Source organism: Oncorhynchus tshawytscha, linkage group LG06, assembly GCF_018296145.1.
Source record: "Oncorhynchus tshawytscha isolate Ot180627B linkage group LG06, Otsh_v2.0, whole genome shotgun sequence".
Lineage (NCBI taxonomy): Eukaryota > Metazoa > Chordata > Actinopteri > Salmoniformes > Salmonidae > Oncorhynchus > Oncorhynchus tshawytscha.
Window position 1 is genome coordinate 14,054,642 of NC_056434.1, and position 19,688 is coordinate 14,074,329.

The window sequence follows — 19,688 nt, forward strand, 5'->3', positions numbered from 1 at the left end:
TTTCTCCCAAGTCGCAAGTGCACATGCCTTTTCTTGTTTTGGTAAATTGTAATGCGCAGCAATGTGACCTGGAATGTCAACGTTTTCTCTTGTGTTGTCAGCCCACTGTAATTTATATTTTTGGTGTATAAAATGAAAAATCTTTTGTATGTGTGTGTGTGTGTGTGTGTGTGTGTATATGCACACATTTCAATGCATTCACACAGCAAACATTCAAGTGCATGCACTCTCATTACCCTATTGAATGGGTGGTACCACAGCTCAAACTCTCTGCTTATAAAAAATCCTCAGCAATCTATACACAATACCCCATAATTTCAAAGCTAAAACAGGTTTTTAGAGTTAAAAAAAAATAATTCTCCAAAGGTCTCACAAATAATAAAACATACCTTATTTACAGGTGTTCACACATTTTGCTATGAGACTCGAAATTGAGCTCAGGTGCATCCTGTTTCTATTGATCATCTTTGATGTTTCTACAACTTGATTGGAATCCACCTGTGTTAAATTCAATTGATTGGTCAGGATTTGGAAAGGCACACACCTCTCTATATAAGGTCCCACAGTTGACCATGTCAGAGCAAAAACCAAGCCATGAGGTCGAAGGAATTGCTCCGAGACAGGATTGTGTCGAGGCACAGATCTTGGGAAGGGTACCAAAACATTTCTGCAGCTTTGAAGGTCCCCAAGAACACAGTGGCCTCCATCATTCTTAAATGGAAGAAATTTGGAACCACCAAGACTCTTCCTAGAGCTGGCCGCCTGGGTAAACTGAGCAATCGGGGGAGAAGGGCCTTGGTCAAGAAGGTGACCAAGAACCTGGGAGAACCTTCCAGAAAGACAACCATCTCTGCAGCGCAATCAAACCTTTATGGTAGCATGGCCAGACGGAAGCCACTCCTCAGTAAAAGGCACATGACAGCCCACTTGGATTTTTCCCAAAAGGCCCCTAAAGACTCTGGCCATGAGAAACAAGATTTTCTGGTCTGATGAAACCAAGATGGAACTCCTTGGCCTGAATGCCAAGCGGCACGTCTGGAGGAAACCTGGCACCATCCCTACGGTGAAGTGTGGTTGTGGTGGCAGCATTATGTTTTGGGGATGTTTTTCAGCGGCAGGGACCGATCAAACATCTCTGAAGAGACCTGAAAATAGCTGTGCAGTGACACTCCACATCCAACCTGACAGAGCTTGAGATGATCTGCAGAGAAGAATGGGAGAAACTCCCCAAATACAGGTGTGCCAAGCTTGTAGCATCATACCCAAGAAGACTCGAAGCTGTAATCACTGCGAAAGATGCTTCAACAAAGTACTGACTAAAGGGTCTGAATACTTATGGAAATGTGATATTTCATTTTTTTATTAGCAGAAATTTCTTAACCCGTTTTTGCTTTGTCATTATTGGGTATTGTGTGTAGATTGATGGGGTGGGGGACTATTTTAATACATTTTATAATAAGGCTGTAACCTAACAAAATGTGGAAAAGTTAAGGGTTCTGAATGCTTTCCGTATGCACTGTGGAGGTCCTGGTTTGGAGGGAGCTCGCCTCTGGTGTTCTACTGGGCTGTCCGCGCCATGCAATTGAGGGCTGTGCTGTTGTCATACCAAGCTGTGATGCAGCCAGTCAAGATGCTCTCAGTGGTACAACTGTAGAACTTTTTTGAGGATTTGAGGTTGCATACCAAACAATGAGAAGAGATGCTAAATGTGTGAGTGGACCAATTTTAAGTCCTTATTGATTTGGTCACCGAGGAACTTGAAGCTCGTGTGTGTGTTAAAATGGGAACGGTTGTACTTCTCTCAGCTGTAAGTGGGAATCACAACTTGCCACAACTTGCCTGTCTCCTATTCTGTTATCCTTAATGTCTGAAGAAAGTGTGAAAACTCCTAAAGAATATATATTTTTAATAATGGTCATGCTGCTCATAATGCAATTACATGCTTGTTCCCAGTGATCCATATGCAATTCACACTGGGATCCCATAATAGGCTAAAATCTTAGTCTTATCTCACCTCCCATTGGGCCTTGTCTTGTCTCCTGCAGATAGTGACAGTGAGATCTCCAGTGGGACCGGTGATGTGTCCAAGGATTGCCCTGAGAAGATCTTAGAGTCCTGGGGTGCAATCCTCAACAGATGGTAAGTGTGGCGGTCATGATAACCACCGTTCAGTAAATAACAGCTTCAGTCATTGAATAAGGAAACAGATTCAATGTATTTGTCTGAAGTACCTCATTGTTCCTCCACTACACGAGGAGAATAATGAAATTGTTAGCATTGCTTTCATATGGTCACTATAATGACATTATAAACATCCTCCATTCTAACCCTAATAAACATCAGCTTCAGGAGAGTATCATTAATAATGAATATCCATGCCTGTACTGTAGATGGCCTTAGCCTGATGAGTTTGGCTGTTGTATGTCGAGTAGTTTCTTATCTCTCTCCTGTGTGTCAGGCATGGGAACTTGTCTGTGCGGCCTAAGGGCCTGACTGCGCTGGTGAAGCCTGGGGTCCCCGAGGCCCTCAGAGCAGAGGTCTGGCAGCTCCTCTCAGGCTGCCAGAGTGACCAGGCCCTGCTGGAGAAATATCGCATCCTCATCACCAAGGTAAGGAGGAGGGAAATACACACACACACACTTGTGACACACACACAGACCACCAAGGTAAAGAGGACATACGCACACCGCGCACACACACTCGCACCTCACTCAAACGCACCTCAGTCGCACCTCACTCAAACGCACCTCAGTCGCACCTCACTCAAACGCACCTCCACTCGCACGCAATCATTGATTCCCACCTGCATTTGTATGTACAAGTTTCACATTTCAACTCCACTCACTCAAACTCGGTGAGTTTGTGAAATATCCTCAAAATGGCTGCATGTTGTGTGGGTGATGAAAAATTGAAGTTTTGCAGAAATGTACCTTTTCTGAATACGAGAGCCAGTCAAATATATGTGCTGTATAACCATCATGCAAATTGTAATTTTGAGTGCAGAGAATGCGACGATCCCTGAAGACTTTGGTGTAAAAAAACAACAACAACTGTTGTCACGCTCATCAACTTGGTGTCATGTGACAGTGTCTAAATGCACGTACCCAGTAGTTGTCACCTTGCAGTTGTTCCTCTGGAGAGACTCAATGACTGTCACAACTGGCCATTAAATTAGCTCCATAAAGAGCCTGCTGTTTTAGAATTGGAAAACTTAATTGTCCACACAATTTGGAAATGTCATTGGCTTTACAATAACATGATTGATATCGAAAAAGCATTAAAAAACAGCAGCCGCATCTCTTCATCAAGATAATTTCAGTTGAACTTGACAGTGTGCAGTCTGATCCCACAGAGAACAAGGTTGGTGTTGAAGCCTATTCTCTCATGTTTCTCTTGGAGGTATGTTGGTTCTCATGCCAACAATGGGTGATTGCAGGAATTTTTCCACAGTAAAAAGCACTATTGTTAACTCTGTCATAATTTAACACAGTCCTTGTGGTGAAATCTCTCAAAATATGTTTTAGATTTTGTGTGACAATGGGATGGGGAAAGGTGTCTAACAATGCCATATAGAGCATCACATCTACACTTAAGAAAATGTTCAAAATAAAATAACTCCACACTAGAATTTCTTAAAATTTAACTTTAGCTTAATATTGAATTTTCATTCTCTCTGTGCACAAGCAGAAAATGTAGCTTTGTAATAGGACATAAGTCATGTAACTACTGTTAAGTATATTTCTGCAACAAGTGTATTTCTGGCATTCTGACCTCAGTGTGCAGTAGGTGTTGCAGTAGCCCAGTCACTGTGACATTCTTTACTGCACAGGTCACTGGTCCATCACTCTTGTGGAGAACATGTGTCAGACAGAGGCTAGTCCTATCAGACCCATGTCCCCTGGCACTAAAACCCCACAGCTAATGTGTAGCATCCTCTATAGTCTGGCCGACAGCCCATAGCTGGCCCCCAACCTAGGCTCACCCACAGTCCAAACAAATTCCATCTCGACTGGCCTCGCTGGTAGATCATGTCGAATAATCCATTTTGGTGGAGCAGCCATGAATGTAATACCTCCTAGCTAATTCCAAGTGACTAATGTATTGATGTTTTTTTCATGAGGACATGTGAAGAGGTTGACTAGGCGACAGGTCCTCACTTTTATGTGTAATACAATACGCATTCCCCCCAGGAGGAGAAAGTGCTTGAAATACAACGCAGTAATCAATTGCCTGAAATGGAGAGATAGAGAGCGGGAGAGAGATAAAATGGAGCCATAAACAAAAGGTTACTGCTTGCGCATGTGGCACAGAAAATAGATCAAATATAAAATCCAAGGAGGCGATTCAGGCGAAATGACTGAATGAAAGAGAACAGGCTCCTCTTTTCACATCTACTGTATTTATACTGGGCTGTTGTCTTTCGCCTGGGGGTGTAAATTTACCCTTGCAACACGCCTTTAACCCAGAGCCACAGTTCTCTTTCTGTCTCTCTCTGTCTCTCTCTCCATCTGCCCCAGCCGCCTTGCCTCCCACAGAGGATGAAAATGTGAGCTGCTAAATATATTATTACACTAGTTTACGTAAGGCAGGTTATGTGACACAGAGAATCGCCTGGTGAGCGCTCACTCGTTCATTGTAATTCTTTGAGTAGACTCCCTTCCTTATTGGATGTAATGATGTTGATATAGGGGTTGGCCGGTGCTATTAATAGCCAGATAAAAGCCCAGGGGGTAGTGTTGGGGGAGGGAAGGGGGATGTGGTGTCGAGGGCTCGATGATACCCACATTATGAATTGGCCTGTCTCCACTCAATGATGATGATGATTCTAATGCAGATTGAAGCCTAAGTGAGTGAGTTGTGGCTGGTTATGGGGGGTATTGATGTCGTAAACCAGGGCACATTTCACTTGACTTTCTGACGGCGACACGTATTTGAATAATTGCACATGGCACTTCGACAGAAGGCTGGGTAGGAATGCAGAGAGGAGAAAGAGGGCTGTTCTCTCGTTTTGTGTATGTGATACGTGGAGTATTTTTATAGGGGGGCTCTCAGTGAATGTTTCTGATAGGACAGTATAACAGTTTAAGGCATGTTTATCGGCCAAGTTACCATTGAGACTTAATCGAAGCTGGTACTCAGGTGTCTTGGGTACAGAGACAAACAAATCATGTCTTTTGCGCTGCAAAAATTCACTTTTTGACTGAAGTATTCCGACCTTGGATGAATAATTTCAAACAAGTGTCTTCTCAGCACAGGAATATTTTTTTGTTTTGTTTTGCGTTTCCTTGGTAACTCCTGGTTTGAACTACACACACACACACACACACACACACACACACACAGTCTGTGTAGCGCTTTGCTGAGAGTAAGCGTGAAACTAACATTTTCACAACCTTTTACTCTCCCTGTGTGATCTGCCAAAGGTGTGCTGCTGTTGAACCATGGCTTAAAACTGATTGAAAGCTATTTGGAGTTGACTCCTCAGAAGAGCCATTTCACGTTAGTTCCTCTGTCCGGATCAATCAATACCAATGAGAAAAGTTGTAGGTGGTTCAGATTGGAGGTCTGAAACGCTGTGGTGTTGGTCTGTCTCTGAGATTGGAAGTCACCGTCTGTGGAAATAAATATTGTTTTCCCTGAATGAAGATGGATTTTTGGTTTTCTCCCTTTCTGTGATTCTCAGGAATTTCACAATTGACAACTTCAATTGACATCATTATCAATATTTAAATGATTTGATTACTAGGCCTAATTTATATCTCAAATATACTATGAGAAAAATAAAACAATTTAGATAGTATTTTCAGAGTTGCAGTGATGCACTAAACTGTGTTATTTATTTTTTAAGAGCCTGTTCATGGATGAAACGTGAAAAACGGCTCAAGCATTGGCCCAGACAGACGGTCTCAGTTTCACGGGTAAAATTGTTCTCTTCAGAGGCTGTGCTACATTCAATTCTCACTTGAATTCCGCTAATGCAGTCTCTTCCACTCAGGCCCGCAATGAAATCAATTTCGGTCTTTATGACGCATGCCATTAAATCTGAGGGATCTTTTTGCTTTTTCTCAAGGTGCTTCAGCTACATTTTTATGTACCGTCATATTTGGCCCACACTCCAGCTAGCTTTGCAGTGGCATTTAGTTAGAGTCTGCAATCAAAGGTAGCACCAGCAGTGTGGAGAGTGGGGCTAGAAGTAATCAGACACCCACGCGTTCTAACCCACAGACAATGCTGTACACTGGGATGAGCTGCCATGGAAACATGCTTGGATTTATTGAGTTCGTTCTACTTGTGATGCTCTTCCGTGCCCTTATTCTGTTGTCTATATGTCTGATTTAAACCCTTCTAATGTGATGCTCCTGGATACCCGGCTTGGCTTTGATGGACATAGCCTCCAAACCAAGTTGTGGCAAACAGAGCTAAACTCCCATTGGTTGCCCTGAAAAATGCTTCTCGTGAAAGGCTATGTAAATAATCAGGTCTTGATCAGGTCACGCAGCCCCGACCAGTCGCCTCCGTTCACGCAGCCCCGACCAGTCGCCTCCGTTCACGCGGCCCCGACCAGTCGCCTCCGTTCACGCGGCCCCGACCAGTCGCCTCCGTTCACGCGGCCCCGACCAGTCGCCTCCGTTCACGCGGCCCCGACCAGTGGCCTCCGTTCACGCGGCCCCGACCAGTGGCCTCCGTTCACGTGGCCTCCGTTCACCCGACCAGTGGCCTCCGTTCACGCGGCCCCGACCAGTCGCCTCCGTTCACGCGGCCCCGACCAGTCGCCTCCGTTCACGCGGCCCCGACCAGTCGCCTCCGTTCACGCGGCCCCGACCAGTCGCCTCCGTTCACGCGGCCCCGACCAGTCGCCTCCGTTCACGCGGCCCCGACCAGTCGCCTCCGTTCACGCGGCCCCGACCAGTCGCCTCCGTTCACGCGGCCCCGTCCAGTCGCCTCCGTTAACAGTGCACGCCATGCTTTGTCTTCACCTCATGAAGAATCACTAACCTGAAAAACAGATGTTTCTCATCTGAGAAATGTTGTTCAACTGGGATGTTTCAAGGCCTCATCACAAAAGGTCTGCCTGTCCTCGGGACAGGCTGAGGCCCAACCAAGGGCAATACTGGGAATCCAGTGAGCTTTCCCTCACATAATAGGCTAGGAGCTTGATGGAGAAATAGGTTGTATACCACACTTCTCCCTAGAGGAGGAGATGATGATGATGAATCTATATAGCTACAATGTTTACAGTATTTTTTTTTGTAGTGGATAAAATTTTATTTTTTTCAGTTACCTAAGTTATTGTACTTCCTTTTGTAATATTTTTACAACACTATTTATTTGTTGGAGTGACCTTAGTAACCTGGGTTTAACTGTATAACTCTCTTGACATTTAACCTTAAATTCTATGCAACCTGATTTTGTTCTCTGGCTCTAGCGTATGGTAATTAATCATTCAACTCTCCTTTTCTCATAACGCATGTTGTGAAGCGTCAGCACTAGGTTGACCTTGGCTTTTTGTCTTGTGTGCCGTAGCAGTTTTTTGTTGTTGTTATGCTTCGATTATTGTACTCTTATTGAGCAGCTCGACACTGATCTCCCCACTCTGAGGCCCTAGTACCTCCATCTCTCTCTTGAGTGTTAACCAGTGTTAGTGTGAGCTACTGTACGCCAGTGGTGACAAAGAGCCCGGACATCGGCTGTCTGCTTGTCCCAACACAGAGCCATAGTGGCTGGGATCAAAAGGGGGAGGAGGAGGTCACTACCATTGTTTTTATAGCCCCTTCTCTAGTTGGGAACTTAAGAGTTCAGTTCTAGAGCTAGAGCTTGTGGAAGTTGCTTTAACAGCATAGCTTTGTTGTTTGTCCTAGTGTTTTAGTTGAGCCTGAACTCGGTAATGGTATACAGACGGTTTACCTCTGAAACCGCCCTCCTGCCTCCCCAATTTGCCGCAGCTTGTTACACTTTGTTGTCTGCCGGTGAAGGATGATCCCAACTAACTGAAATACCTGGCAACTGTAACTAAGGGGCAGGCATGGCTGGGCATGGTCATTGGTCGGAGCAATGGACAGGGGGCTAGAGAAGGGGAGAGGGGAAGCAAAATGGGGAGGAGGGGGCTAGTTAATAGAAAATGGACAGAGATTAGCTTAGTCATTTCGTAATAGGGAACATGTCCAAATTTAGCTCTCTGAAAAAAGAGATGGTGAGAGAGAGACGGAGTATTGTGGCTGGGTTGAGAGAGGACCTCAGGTGGAGCCTAAATGGGAGTGGGTAGAGAGAGAGACACTGTATGAGAAGGAGGGGGTAGAGAGTGAGCGGGTGTATGAGAGGGAGGGGCAGAGCATGGTTCCGAGAGAATGAGAAAGCCAGGGAGGGAGGGAGTGAGTGCCAGAGAGAGTATGTGTGTGTGCAGGGTAGAGGGAGTGTGCAGAAGACAGGGAGAGGGAGAGGGAGAGCGTGAGCGAAGGGAACGGGAACTGTAAGCCAGTCACAGTATCTCCTTCCCACTGCACCAGCGGTGATGGACAGCTCCTCTCCTCGCCGCTCTTCAAAAGGTTCCTATTTATTTTCAGTAGCTTTAGCTTTGTCTTCTGTACTTCACTCCAGGAAATTGTATTTTTGTCTGTTCAGGTATTTATTTGTCGTAAGCTCAGTTCGACTGGGGAAATGAGAGGAGAGAGAGACAGAGGACAGCACTGAAACTGGGACTGTCTCTGTACTGGTGGAGTGGTTTCTCTTTTTTTTGTGCCTTGGTATTTGCTACGAGGTGCAGACGTATTGGGTGGAAGAAAGAGTTGAAAGGCCAGAAAGCCACGCCTCCCCTAAACAAAAAGCTAATTTGAATGGACAATTATAAGTAATATTATCAATTGTGGAAATGAGGGGAGGCTGATGTAAAGCGCTTTCACCCGTAGCTATTTGGGGAATGTCACTGGCAAAACAGAACCAAAAACAAGTTGAAGGGATAAAGAAGTGGAATGCAGATCCCACACCCATCGCAGAGTGCGTCCTGAAGAGGATTTCTAAGGTGACAGTCAGAGGAGCTGAGACACTCAGATGGCCTCTACCGGCTCTAGTACCCATTGATTGGGATTGTGTGTAAGACTGTTGGCAACTCCAAAATTCTTTGCCTCAATCTTCTTTACAACCAGCTTTTGCCTCTCACAACCTTGAGGACGAAAGGTTCATAAAAGTGTGTGGATTGGGGATTTCAGAGATCAAAGCTTGATTTGTGGCTCCAGCGTGCGCGCGCGCTCGCGCACACACAACAGAATACGGATTTTTGCTGCGCCTCATTTAGCCTCTCTCTGACTGGAGAGCATTGTAAACATAATTCCCCCAGTGCTCTGTGGAACGAGAGCTGTGACATTAACACCCGCCGAGAGCCCAGTGTTTTTCTAGCGTGTCTGTGTTTTGATTCGGACAATAGCTGAGCATACATGGGGTCAAGACTCGCTACTCCAAAATAAGAGGATGCATACAACAGGAGTGAAAACTAACTGCTGCACTCCAGACTTTAGAAGGGACTTTATTGGAGGTAAAAACCAAACACAATGGCTAATGTGGATGTAAATACTCCTATGACTTCTGGATTTTCTCATCTGCTCTTTTTCTGACGCTGAACAAGCTATTTGAAAGCCTAAATGACATTCTTGTTCTAACAGTAAATGTTTTAACACTTTTTTTTCTCTTATCGATAGTCTCAAGATAGGAGTCACATGCTCCTTGTCTTATTTAATCAGCAGTAGGATCTGCACCGTGTCTGCCTGCATGCTTGTTTCCCACATGTCAAATACCGTGTACCTCCTGCGCTTTTTGCCCTTGTGAGGACAGCCCCTGCCCTCATCCCCTAGCCGCCCAGAGGCAGGAGATGTGGCCAGGGACTGTCAGGGACCGCAGTGGGGATCCCTGCCGCCGGGATAGATGCTTGGTGTAACATTGGCCGACCTTTTTCTGTTTGTGGAGGCAATATATATTTTTCTTTCTTCAACAATAACCCCACTGGCTCTAAGCATGACTGATCAGAAAAGGAGAGCCAAGCTGGTACTCTTGTTTTCCTGTGGGCTGTATTGATTTTCGTCAGTCAGTGTTCATTTGATTGAGACCCAACTATGTGAGAGCAAAAGTGAAAGAGAGCGAGGATAAAGCTCTGTTTGCTGTGGGAGGCTACAGACAGACAGCAGGGGCGGACTGGTCTCCAGTTACAGACCATCTGCATCACAGGTGGCACAGCACAAACCTGACCCACCAGGACCGCGCCCACAACAATGAATCAGTCAGCGCTGACAACAGACCTGGTACCCACTGCCAACAGCAGCCTTGTGGGCCCGGATCCCAACCACTCTTGCCCCCTTGGCTGGGGCCAGAACGAGGGCCTGGAGGCCTGCGTCTTGGAGACTGCCGTCATCGTGCTACTGACAGTGCTCATCATCGCTGGAAACCTGACAGTGATCTTCGTGTTCCACTGTGCCCCGCTGCTGCACCACTACACTACCAGCTATTTCATCCAGACCATGGCCTATGCTGACCTGCTGGTGGGCCTCAGCTGCCTGGTGCCCACCCTGTCCCTGCTGCACTACCCGGCCGGCGTCCAGGAGCCCATCACCTGCCAGGTCTTCAGCTACGTCATCTCGGTACTCAAGAGTGTCTCCATGGCCTGCTTGGCCTGCATCAGCGTGGACCGTTACCTGGCTATCACCAAACCCCTGTCCTACAACCAGCTGGTGACGCCGTGCCGGCTCCGTGGCTGCATCGCTCTCATATGGGTCTACTCCTGCCTGATGTTCCTGCCCTCCTTCTTTGGCTGGGGCAAGCCGGGCTACCACGGAGACATCTTTGAGTGGTGCGCCCACTCCTGGCCCACCTCGGCGCTCTTCACAGGCTTTGTGGTGTGCCTGCTATACGCTCCCGCTGCTCTGGTTGTCTGCTTCACCTACTTTCACATCTTCCGCATCTGCCAGCAGCACAACCGGGAGATCAGTGAGAGGCGGGCACGCTTCCCCAGCCAGGAGATGGAGGCCGGGGAGGGTGGTGGCAGTGGTAGCGGCGGGGGGCACCACACGGGTCACGGGCCTGACCGGCGCTACGCCATGGTGCTCTTCCGCATCACCAGCGTCTTCTACATACTCTGGCTGCCCTACATCATCTATTTCCTTTTGGAGAGCTCACACGTGCTGGACAGCCCCGCCCTGTCCTTTGTAACCACCTGGCTGGCCATCAGCAACAGCTTCTGCAACTGCGTCATCTACAGCCTGTCCAACAGTGTGTTCCGCCTGGGCATGCGCCGCCTCTCGCAGACACTCTGCTCCTTCAGCCACTGTGCAGCCGACGACAGGGACTTTGGAGAACCCAAACCCAGGAAGAGGCCAAAGTCCTGCTCCATCTGAGGAGTTGCAGGCTATTGTTAAAGAAGCCACACATTTGGTTACACAAGGTTACATCTTTACAAAGCTGCTGACTATTCAATTGACAGGGCTGTCCCAAAGAAAAATACTTTAGGCTCTGACGGTTTGTTTGAAGAATACCAATGACTTTGCTGTATTCATGCCAAGTCATGATTTATGGGCAAAAATGTGATTGCTGAGAGAAGCTAGATTTTTGTAAAGGTTTAGTTTCTGAACTAAGTGGATGAGAGATTGGCACTACATTTTGACTTTAGACCTGCGAAGTGGGGTATAGCTGGTAAATCAAATCAAGGTTTATTGGTCGCTTACACAGTTTAGCAGGTGGTATAGCAGGTGCAGTTAAATGCATGTTACTAGCTCCTAACAGTGCAGTAAAATATCAAACAAGTACAAACAAAACCAAAAAAACAAGAAATGTCAGAACGAATCAAATTAACTCCAATATCAGTAATCCATATGCTGTACATGTACTGTATGTACAGCCTTATGTACAACACCATTCCACCATGGTTACCATGGTTACCTCAGGCTTTGACGTTTACATTTGTTTGTTTCTCGTCAGTCAGGTTAAGTAAAGGACAAAGTTAGGACAAAACACTTTCCTCAAACATTGATGGTGACCTCATGATTTTACTGTCTCTGATTTCACAGTTTTGTGGACTAAAATGTATTGAATTTGAATGCCAATATTGGACTGCTACTACAGGCCTGTGTTCTTAGTAGGCACACGAAGGCTGAATTAGTACAGACATCAACACGTAATCCTCATTTGCATACACTCCCTTTAGGAGTTCACATGTGCGTGCAAATGGCTGACTATTCACTTACTGTATATACATGCTCCTTGGCAATGGTGGCACCCACCACACTGATGTACATAACAACAGATCGTTCGTTGCCTTGACCTGTCATGACAAAGTTTTGCAGAGTTTGCAGAAGGTTTGTTAGCAAACACAACATTGTTCAACGTGTGTTAAAAGACTTTCGGGCAGCCCTAAACAGAGAGACGTGGGAGTCAATTTCACGAGTTAGCAAACTACAAAAAAGACACAAAGCTGGTTTAGTTTTATTAGATATTTATATATTTTGGCGTGGAACTTTTTAGTAAAAAAAACAAACTTTGTCAATGCCTCAGATCCAGTAGCTGTTTAGATGAGTGATTGGTCATGTCCACTAGTGAACACTACCCTTTATCTTTGGCTGCTCATCAGAGATCGTCTCCACTTCAGCATCAGCTTCATATGTATGACTCTGTCCCCTTACCTTTTCCATGCTATGTGCAAAGCCTGTTCCTTTTTAGGTGCATTAAATGCATCATGACGACTGGTCTTGTTGTGTATTTTACTGTTTGATACAGCACAGGTGTAGTCATTCCAAGCTTTTTTCGTACATTCTCAGAATTCTGCATTTTATTTTAACAGATAATGTTGGAAAATATCCATACAGGGGCACATTTTCAGTAATACCCAAACAATTGTGAGATGAGATTCTTATGGTTGTAGGCCATGTGTAGGTAGACCTGTGTGGAAAAAACAAGCAGCACAGCCAACTTAAACTCGCTATATCGTGACTGTTTATGTTCAACATTATGCTGCTTAACCTGTGTATTCATTCCTCTTTTTGCTTTACAGATGGTTCTGTATATGTGCCTAAAGATAGATAGATATATATATATATTTTGGAAAATAGATCACAAAGATGTACATTCTGTTCTTCTATATGGTTACAAGGATACACTGCACTTATTTATTTTTAACACTGGCTGCGTGGCATTGCATTTTGTGTCGTGACCTTCCTTTTGACTTGACCCAAAATCCATCAAGCTTGTATTTGCAGTAGTACCATACAATGGTACCATCTTGTTTCAACACCTTTTCAAATCAAATGAACTTTTATTTGTCACATGCCCCAAATACAACAGGTATAGACTTTACTGTGAAATACTTACGAGCCCTTTCCCAACAATGCAGAGTTAAGAAGTGAAAAGGAAATAGTAACACAATAAAATAACAATAACGAGGCCATATACTGGTACCGAGTCATTGTGCAGGGGAATGGGGTAGTTGAGGTTGTATGTACATGTCAGTAGGGTGAAAGGTGACTTGGCAATCAGGATATATAATAAATCAAGTAGCAGCAGTGTATGTGAAAGTGTGTGTTTTGGCGTCAATATGCGCGCGTGTTTGTGAGCGTACAAAACATAAGGGACACCTTACTAATATTGAGTTGCACCCCCTTTTGCCGTCAGAACAGCCTCAATTCATCGGGTGTGAACTCTACAAGGTGTCAAAAGCATTCTACAGGGATGCTGGCCCATGTTGACTCCAATGCTTCTCACAGTTGTCAAGTTGGCTGGATGTCCTTTGGGTGGTGGACCATTCTTGATACACACAGGAAAATGTTCAATGTGATGAACCCAGCAACGTTGCAGTTCTTGACACAAACCGGTGCGTCTGGCACCTACTACCCCGTTCAAAGGCACTTCAACTTTTGTCTTGACCTTTCACCCTCAAAGGCACACCTACCCAATCCATGGCTGTTGTCTCAAGGCATAAAACAATCCTAATTTATCCTGTCTCCTCCCCTTCATCTACACTGACTGAAGTGGATTTAACAGGTGACATCAATAAGGGATCATAGCTTTCACCTGGTCTCTCACACACTACTTTTTTTTTAACCTTTATTTTACTAGGCAAGTCAGTTAAGAACAAATTCTTATTTTCAATGACGGCCTAGGAACAGTGGGTTAACTGCCTGTTCAGGGGCAGAACGACAGATTTGTACCTTGTCAGCTCGGGGATTTGACCTTGCAACCTTCTGGTTGCTAGTCCAACACTCTAACCACTAGGCTACCCTGCCGCCCCACATACCCACCCACACTGCCTCATTATTATGTTTATTTTCCATTTCTCTCTTCAGAAACCTACCATCACACCTGATTCTCTCTAGACTGATTCTCTCTAGAATTACCCACAGATAGTTATTTCTGTTTGCACGCTATAAAGCAAGTCACACACGTGGAGAGAAAAAATATTTCTCACTTCTCAAACAATGTGCCATCTTTTATAAATGGTAAATCAATATTGTTGACAAGCTACTTTCTCTCTGGATTTTGACTTATAGTATATGTTGTACTGGTGGTTTCATGAGATTTTAATTGGTTACACTTTCCACAGTAACGCTAGTGGAATGTAGTTTCATTCTAACAAACAAGTTATTGAGAATATACCACTTTGACTCATTTTTTGTTTTCAGAAAACAGTCTGTGGTTACTAGGTAGTGTAATTACCTAACCGTTATACAATCTATATTGACACTGCAGTAAGTGTTACCTAATTCATTTAGTTTCTTCTTAGTTCATTTGTGGCTTCGCTTCCATTTTAGTTTCCATCTTTTTTTTTTTTTTTACAGGTAATTTCTCTGCCAGTAGTTGAATGAACTGTGTACTGATTCAGTAACACAGGTTTCTTTTATACCCATGTGCCACTAAATGTTCACTTTTCCACATGTCTATTATAATGACCAAACTAGTTTCCAATTTCTTTCTGAAGTGATGAAAATGCAAAAATGTTCAAAAACAACTGACTTCAAGTGCATTTGTTAGGGTGTTGTATCTTACAGATGTGATTTAATACAGTACAACGTCTTTATTTATTCATTTTTATTCAAAATTGATATGCTACTTTGTTTTAATATGAGTATGTATAGTATCTGTTTTGTGTTCAGGCAACAACAAAAAACGTAAAAATAATCGTATGACAAAATCTCGCCCAGTGACGACTCATACCAACTAGGCTGCTTTATATGACATGTTTTGGATTAGACGACAAATCAAGAAATTACACACCATCTATTTTTTTATTTCTGAGATTTTGTCAAAGGCTATGGTTTTGCTGTTGTTGCCAATCCAATATAACTGATGAAAAATAAAAATCTAGTAATGTTGGCTTTGAACACTGCCTTGAGTTGTTCATGTCTCTAGCATTTTACTGGTGCTGAGTTGTACTGTACTTAAGAAAATTATTAAAAAGCAGGCAATGATTTGAAAGGGTGATTCACTTGGCTAGTTTCTAGGATTATATGTATAAGATAAATAACTTAAGTGAAAATTTAACTGACATTTAGTATGCTAATGCTGTAGCTGTGTATATATATATATATATATGGTCTGTAGGGTTGTTTGTAGCTATTCAAATCCAAGGTGAACAGAGTTCATCACTAGACTGAGGATTAGTCTGCGTTTTACTGCACTGCACAACACACACAGCAAGGCATGCACTCTGTCTGTGGCTGGATTTCCAAAGGTTACTCTGCCTGCAGCCTCTGAAGGGAAGTAAGATATGTGCAGTTAGAGGAAACATAATGTGACCTTTTTCCCTTCAGCATATCAAATGTTTGTCTGGTCACAGAGGTCTTTGGACTTTGGGAGGTCATGAATAGACTGAACAACGACCACTTCTCTACATGTTTACATGTAACTTATTTAGTGGGTGCACTTATGCAGAGAGACTTAGTCAGTGCAGTCCAATTTAAGGTAGATAGGCCAGACAACCACATAGCAAAGTTAAAATGTACTCTTCTCCTTAGTTGGTAGAAAGTCATGATAATGAAGCTTCATTTGAAACTCATTACTTTTGTGGTTATTTTGTCGTGATGCATGCAGAGGTTAAGCGGAGTGTACCATGTGTACACCTGTATACGCCACTGTACCCTTAGGGGGTTGACCGTAATGTACCTTTCTAATGGACAATGCAGACTGAGGCTATGCAGGTACTTTGCCCTTTCCTGACATTGTAGATAATGTACACCGTGTCACTCGCGCCCAGACCGTAGAGAAGCGCTCGTTATTTGGCAGCACCTTCATTATTGCCTTGCTGCCACCGGGTCTAATTTCACTGGGGAAAGCTGGGGCCAGCAGTAATTTGCCTGTTGAAATTTATACATTCAACTGTTAAATCAGTCAAGTGGCTTACGCTCACGCTATTCCTCTTCCGGAGGATGTTTTGATTAACCGGGCGTTGAACTTATTCAGACGGTTTAGGGAAATATTTTTCTGCGGCTAAACTGGGTAACACTTTAATCTTTTTGTCTTCTTTCAAATCAGTCCCTCGGACTTGTGTTGTGCATGCAGAGAGCTGTGGCAGACATTTTAACGTGCTCTCAGATGACTATCAGTATGTTTGTTACCAATGGCAGTCAGCCCTGCCGTGCTCTCCCTCTCTTTCTGACAGCCCTGCTGTACAAGACTTTCTCTAAAATGGCTGGGGAAAACGTCTGGTGTCTCTGGGGTGCTCTGCCGTTTGATCGCCTTCCGTGCTCGGTGGCTCTGGACTCAACGGCGCTCAGTAGGTGGCTGTTGCCCAGCCGCTGATACAGCCTTCGCACATAGCGTTCGGGAGTAACCTGTACAGTCACACGTTCTAATGTTAAGTTAGCAAGGTGCTGACCTGCCGGGTTGAGCTGTGAGTGGATGTTGCATGCTGGTTATTATTCCATAGAGGGTATTTTTAGGCTGCTGTTACGGCACAGAGCACACCTTTGTTAAGCCCTTTTTCTTCCTGCCATTAAACCACAGACTAGGAGGTCACGTTATCAACATCCATTTTTCTGGAAGGCCAATGTGATAAGCTCAACCTGTTGCTATGCTTTATGTTGCTCAGTTGTCTCTTCGACACATGCTGCCCCTCAGTCTTTACTACTGTGTTACACGGCTGAGGTTTGTTATGTTTAGTCAACACAAATGAGTTTCCCTTAAACCATACGTTGCCCTTTCTCATCCCTCACTTTCCCAACATATAGCATTCAGCATTTGTTCTTACTTCACGCCTTTTATCCATATGCATGAAGACCAAACCAAGAGGAGCGGAGTATTTATGGCCCAATCCTCTCCATGCTACTGTATTATGAATTCCCTTTAATATTAATCAGTGTAGCTGCACCTCGCCCTTCCATCTAACGCCGGTGCTCCTGATGCTGGTGCACTGAGAGTGCCACTCAAGGATGAACACCTGGACCCTTCAGAGAGGCGGAGATTAGCTATTCACAACCCTCTTCCATGCCTTCCGAACAGCTTTAATGGCTACTCTGCATACCACCCCCAAACACACCACTATACCCAACCCCATGCGTTTTACATGGAGCACCTCCTTTTTGAAAGGCTTGGCGTGTGTTTAACCAAACAGGTGCTCGACCCCATAACTTTGCAGGAGTGTCTTGTGTGATGAAGGAGCAGCAGGAGTATCTAGCAGTTCACTTTAGGTGAAGTCTGTAACGTCGGAGCCACTTCCGGGTCAACTCCACCACCCTGCCCACTTGAAAATAAGAGGACTCATCCCTCTACCGCATGGCACTTGTGTAGATCTGAGAGGATTCCAGAAGTAAAAGCCGTCTGGTGGAAATTCCATCGTAATATCCTAAACCAGTGGTTTTTAAACTTTTTCAGCAGGGACCCCATTTCCAGCAGAATTTCTGGGGACATTTATTTTTACCCCTAGAATTTCTCGTGACCGCACCCCACCCCAAATCTTATGGCACAACTTTAAAATCCGTAAATGTTGATTTTTACATAAACAAATAACCTTATCAAAATGAAAAGTTTACATTTATTCAATTAAGTTGTGTTTTTCAAATGATCTTTCTCAAACTTTTGTATATTTTCCCCATGCAATAATATGTACTCAATGTTTTTTAGTTGCCGACCAATCTGGAGTTCCCCTGCGACCCCGACTCTGAATACCAATGTCCTTCACGGTACACTGGTGCTTTTACCGTATTCCTTATACCTATCCAATCTTTACAGATATGTGTATAGGGTTAGGATTGGAAAATGTATTTGGGATTGGGCTCTGTCATCACACCTCCAGACCACCATGTTTAAGATAGCTCCTATCCACAATTGCAACCATCCCTGCTTCACCTTGATCGTCTCCGTACACGCCAAACAACGGACTATGATATCTCTGAAGGAGTGGCAAACTCAGGATTCTCCTGTCTGTGTGGTATCCCTCCCTGCCACTCCTGAGCGAGACTGGCGATGACAGATGATTGGCCTGCGGTCTGTTGACGCTAATGTGCGCTGATAGCTGCCCACTCACCGCTATTAGGCTGTTCGTATGCCCGCCTCGCCAGCTAGCACCATCTGGAAGCCCGTGTGGGTTACATCAGAGAGATGAGGGGCGTAGTGTTGGCGTGAAAGCCAACCACCACATACAGTATACTACAGAGGTAAAGTGCTGTGGATGGGAGACTTCTGAAGTATTTCAATAGGGGTCCCATGCAAAGTGATATCACTGTTATCACGGTGTCTCACTGTCAACAGATGGAAGAGGGTTTGAACCTTTCCTGGGAAAATGGAATGAAACAGATGTTGATCAATGAGATTACAATCTATATTCGCCCACTCAAAAAGACAGCCAGAAGTTTGTTGAAATCCCAATGTGTTCACTATGCTTTCAACCATCTAAAAGCACAACCAAATTCCAATGGAAAAACAATGTCTGATTTTTGGTTTAGTTGTCATCACTGAACTTTTAAACCAGCACAACAAAGTTAAAATGGGAATACAATGTCAGAAACAAATTATTAATAAGGGAACTTCATGTGTTATCACTATGCTTATTTTTTATAGCAAAACCAAATGACCTGGATTGGAGTTACATTTCAAGTACATCTGGGCAGATTAATATAGCAATTGTGAAATCTCCACTGACCTGCAATCTTCAATGTGCATGCTTTCTAGGTTTACATAAGTGATTTATATTTATATTAACCTCAATGTGGCCATGTATGTGTTACTCATTTTAAGGTTGAATAAATACTGTTACATTAGTTTGTAAGATGGTGAATAGCCTGAAGTTAGAGCTGTCTTACAACAGAAATATTGAATGGTGTTTGGTTATCAACATTTTAAATGAACCATTTCTACTGCTTTTATAGTTTCATCTGTGGCAGTGACTGTCTGGCTTTAATTCCAGTTTGGCTATACATTTATAATTTGTTATGTTCTATTCACGTCTCCATCTCAAATCAAATGTTATTAGCTTACTTACAAGCCCTTAACCAACAATGCAGTTCAAGAAATAGAGTTAAGAAAATATTTACTAAATTAACTAAAGTCAAGTAAAAAACAAAACAAATCAAATAACAATATTGACGCTATATACAAGGGGTACTGGTACTGGGTTAATGTGTCTGAGCAGAATTACGGTCTTACCTCAATTAGCCATTAAATCCCTAGTTTTGATAGCGACTGTTTTCTTGACCCTGTGCCGTGCCATTTCCCCCATGTTGGCCAGC

At 44.1% G+C, this 19,688-nt stretch overlaps 2 protein-coding genes across 3 annotated transcripts in view; both read left to right on the forward strand.

Annotated features, from left to right (window-relative positions):
- LOC112252073 (rab GTPase-activating protein 1-like) overlaps window positions 1-19,688 on the forward strand; it is a 152,560-nt gene that overhangs the window by 41,099 nt on the left and 91,773 nt on the right. For both annotated transcript variants that reach the window (XM_042323002.1, XM_042323003.1), the window contains 2 exons: window positions 2,046-2,139; window positions 2,459-2,609. In XM_042323002.1, the coding sequence (XP_042178936.1) occupies window positions 2,046-2,139; window positions 2,459-2,609 (245 nt within the window). The remainder of the gene's footprint in view (window positions 1-2,045; window positions 2,140-2,458; window positions 2,610-19,688) is intronic.
- Window positions 8,334-12,716, forward strand: gpr52 (G protein-coupled receptor 52). The gene has a single exon (XM_024422989.2). It carries the CDS (start codon window positions 10,257-10,259, stop codon window positions 11,373-11,375), a length of 1,119 nt encoding a protein of 372 aa, XP_024278757.1. The 5' UTR covers window positions 8,334-10,256; the 3' UTR covers window positions 11,376-12,716.

Excerpts from the sequence above, each read along its gene's own strand:
- gpr52 (XM_024422989.2), top strand. The coding sequence starts at position 10,257 with ATGAATCAGTCAGCGCTGACAACAGACCTGGTACCCACTGCCAACAGC.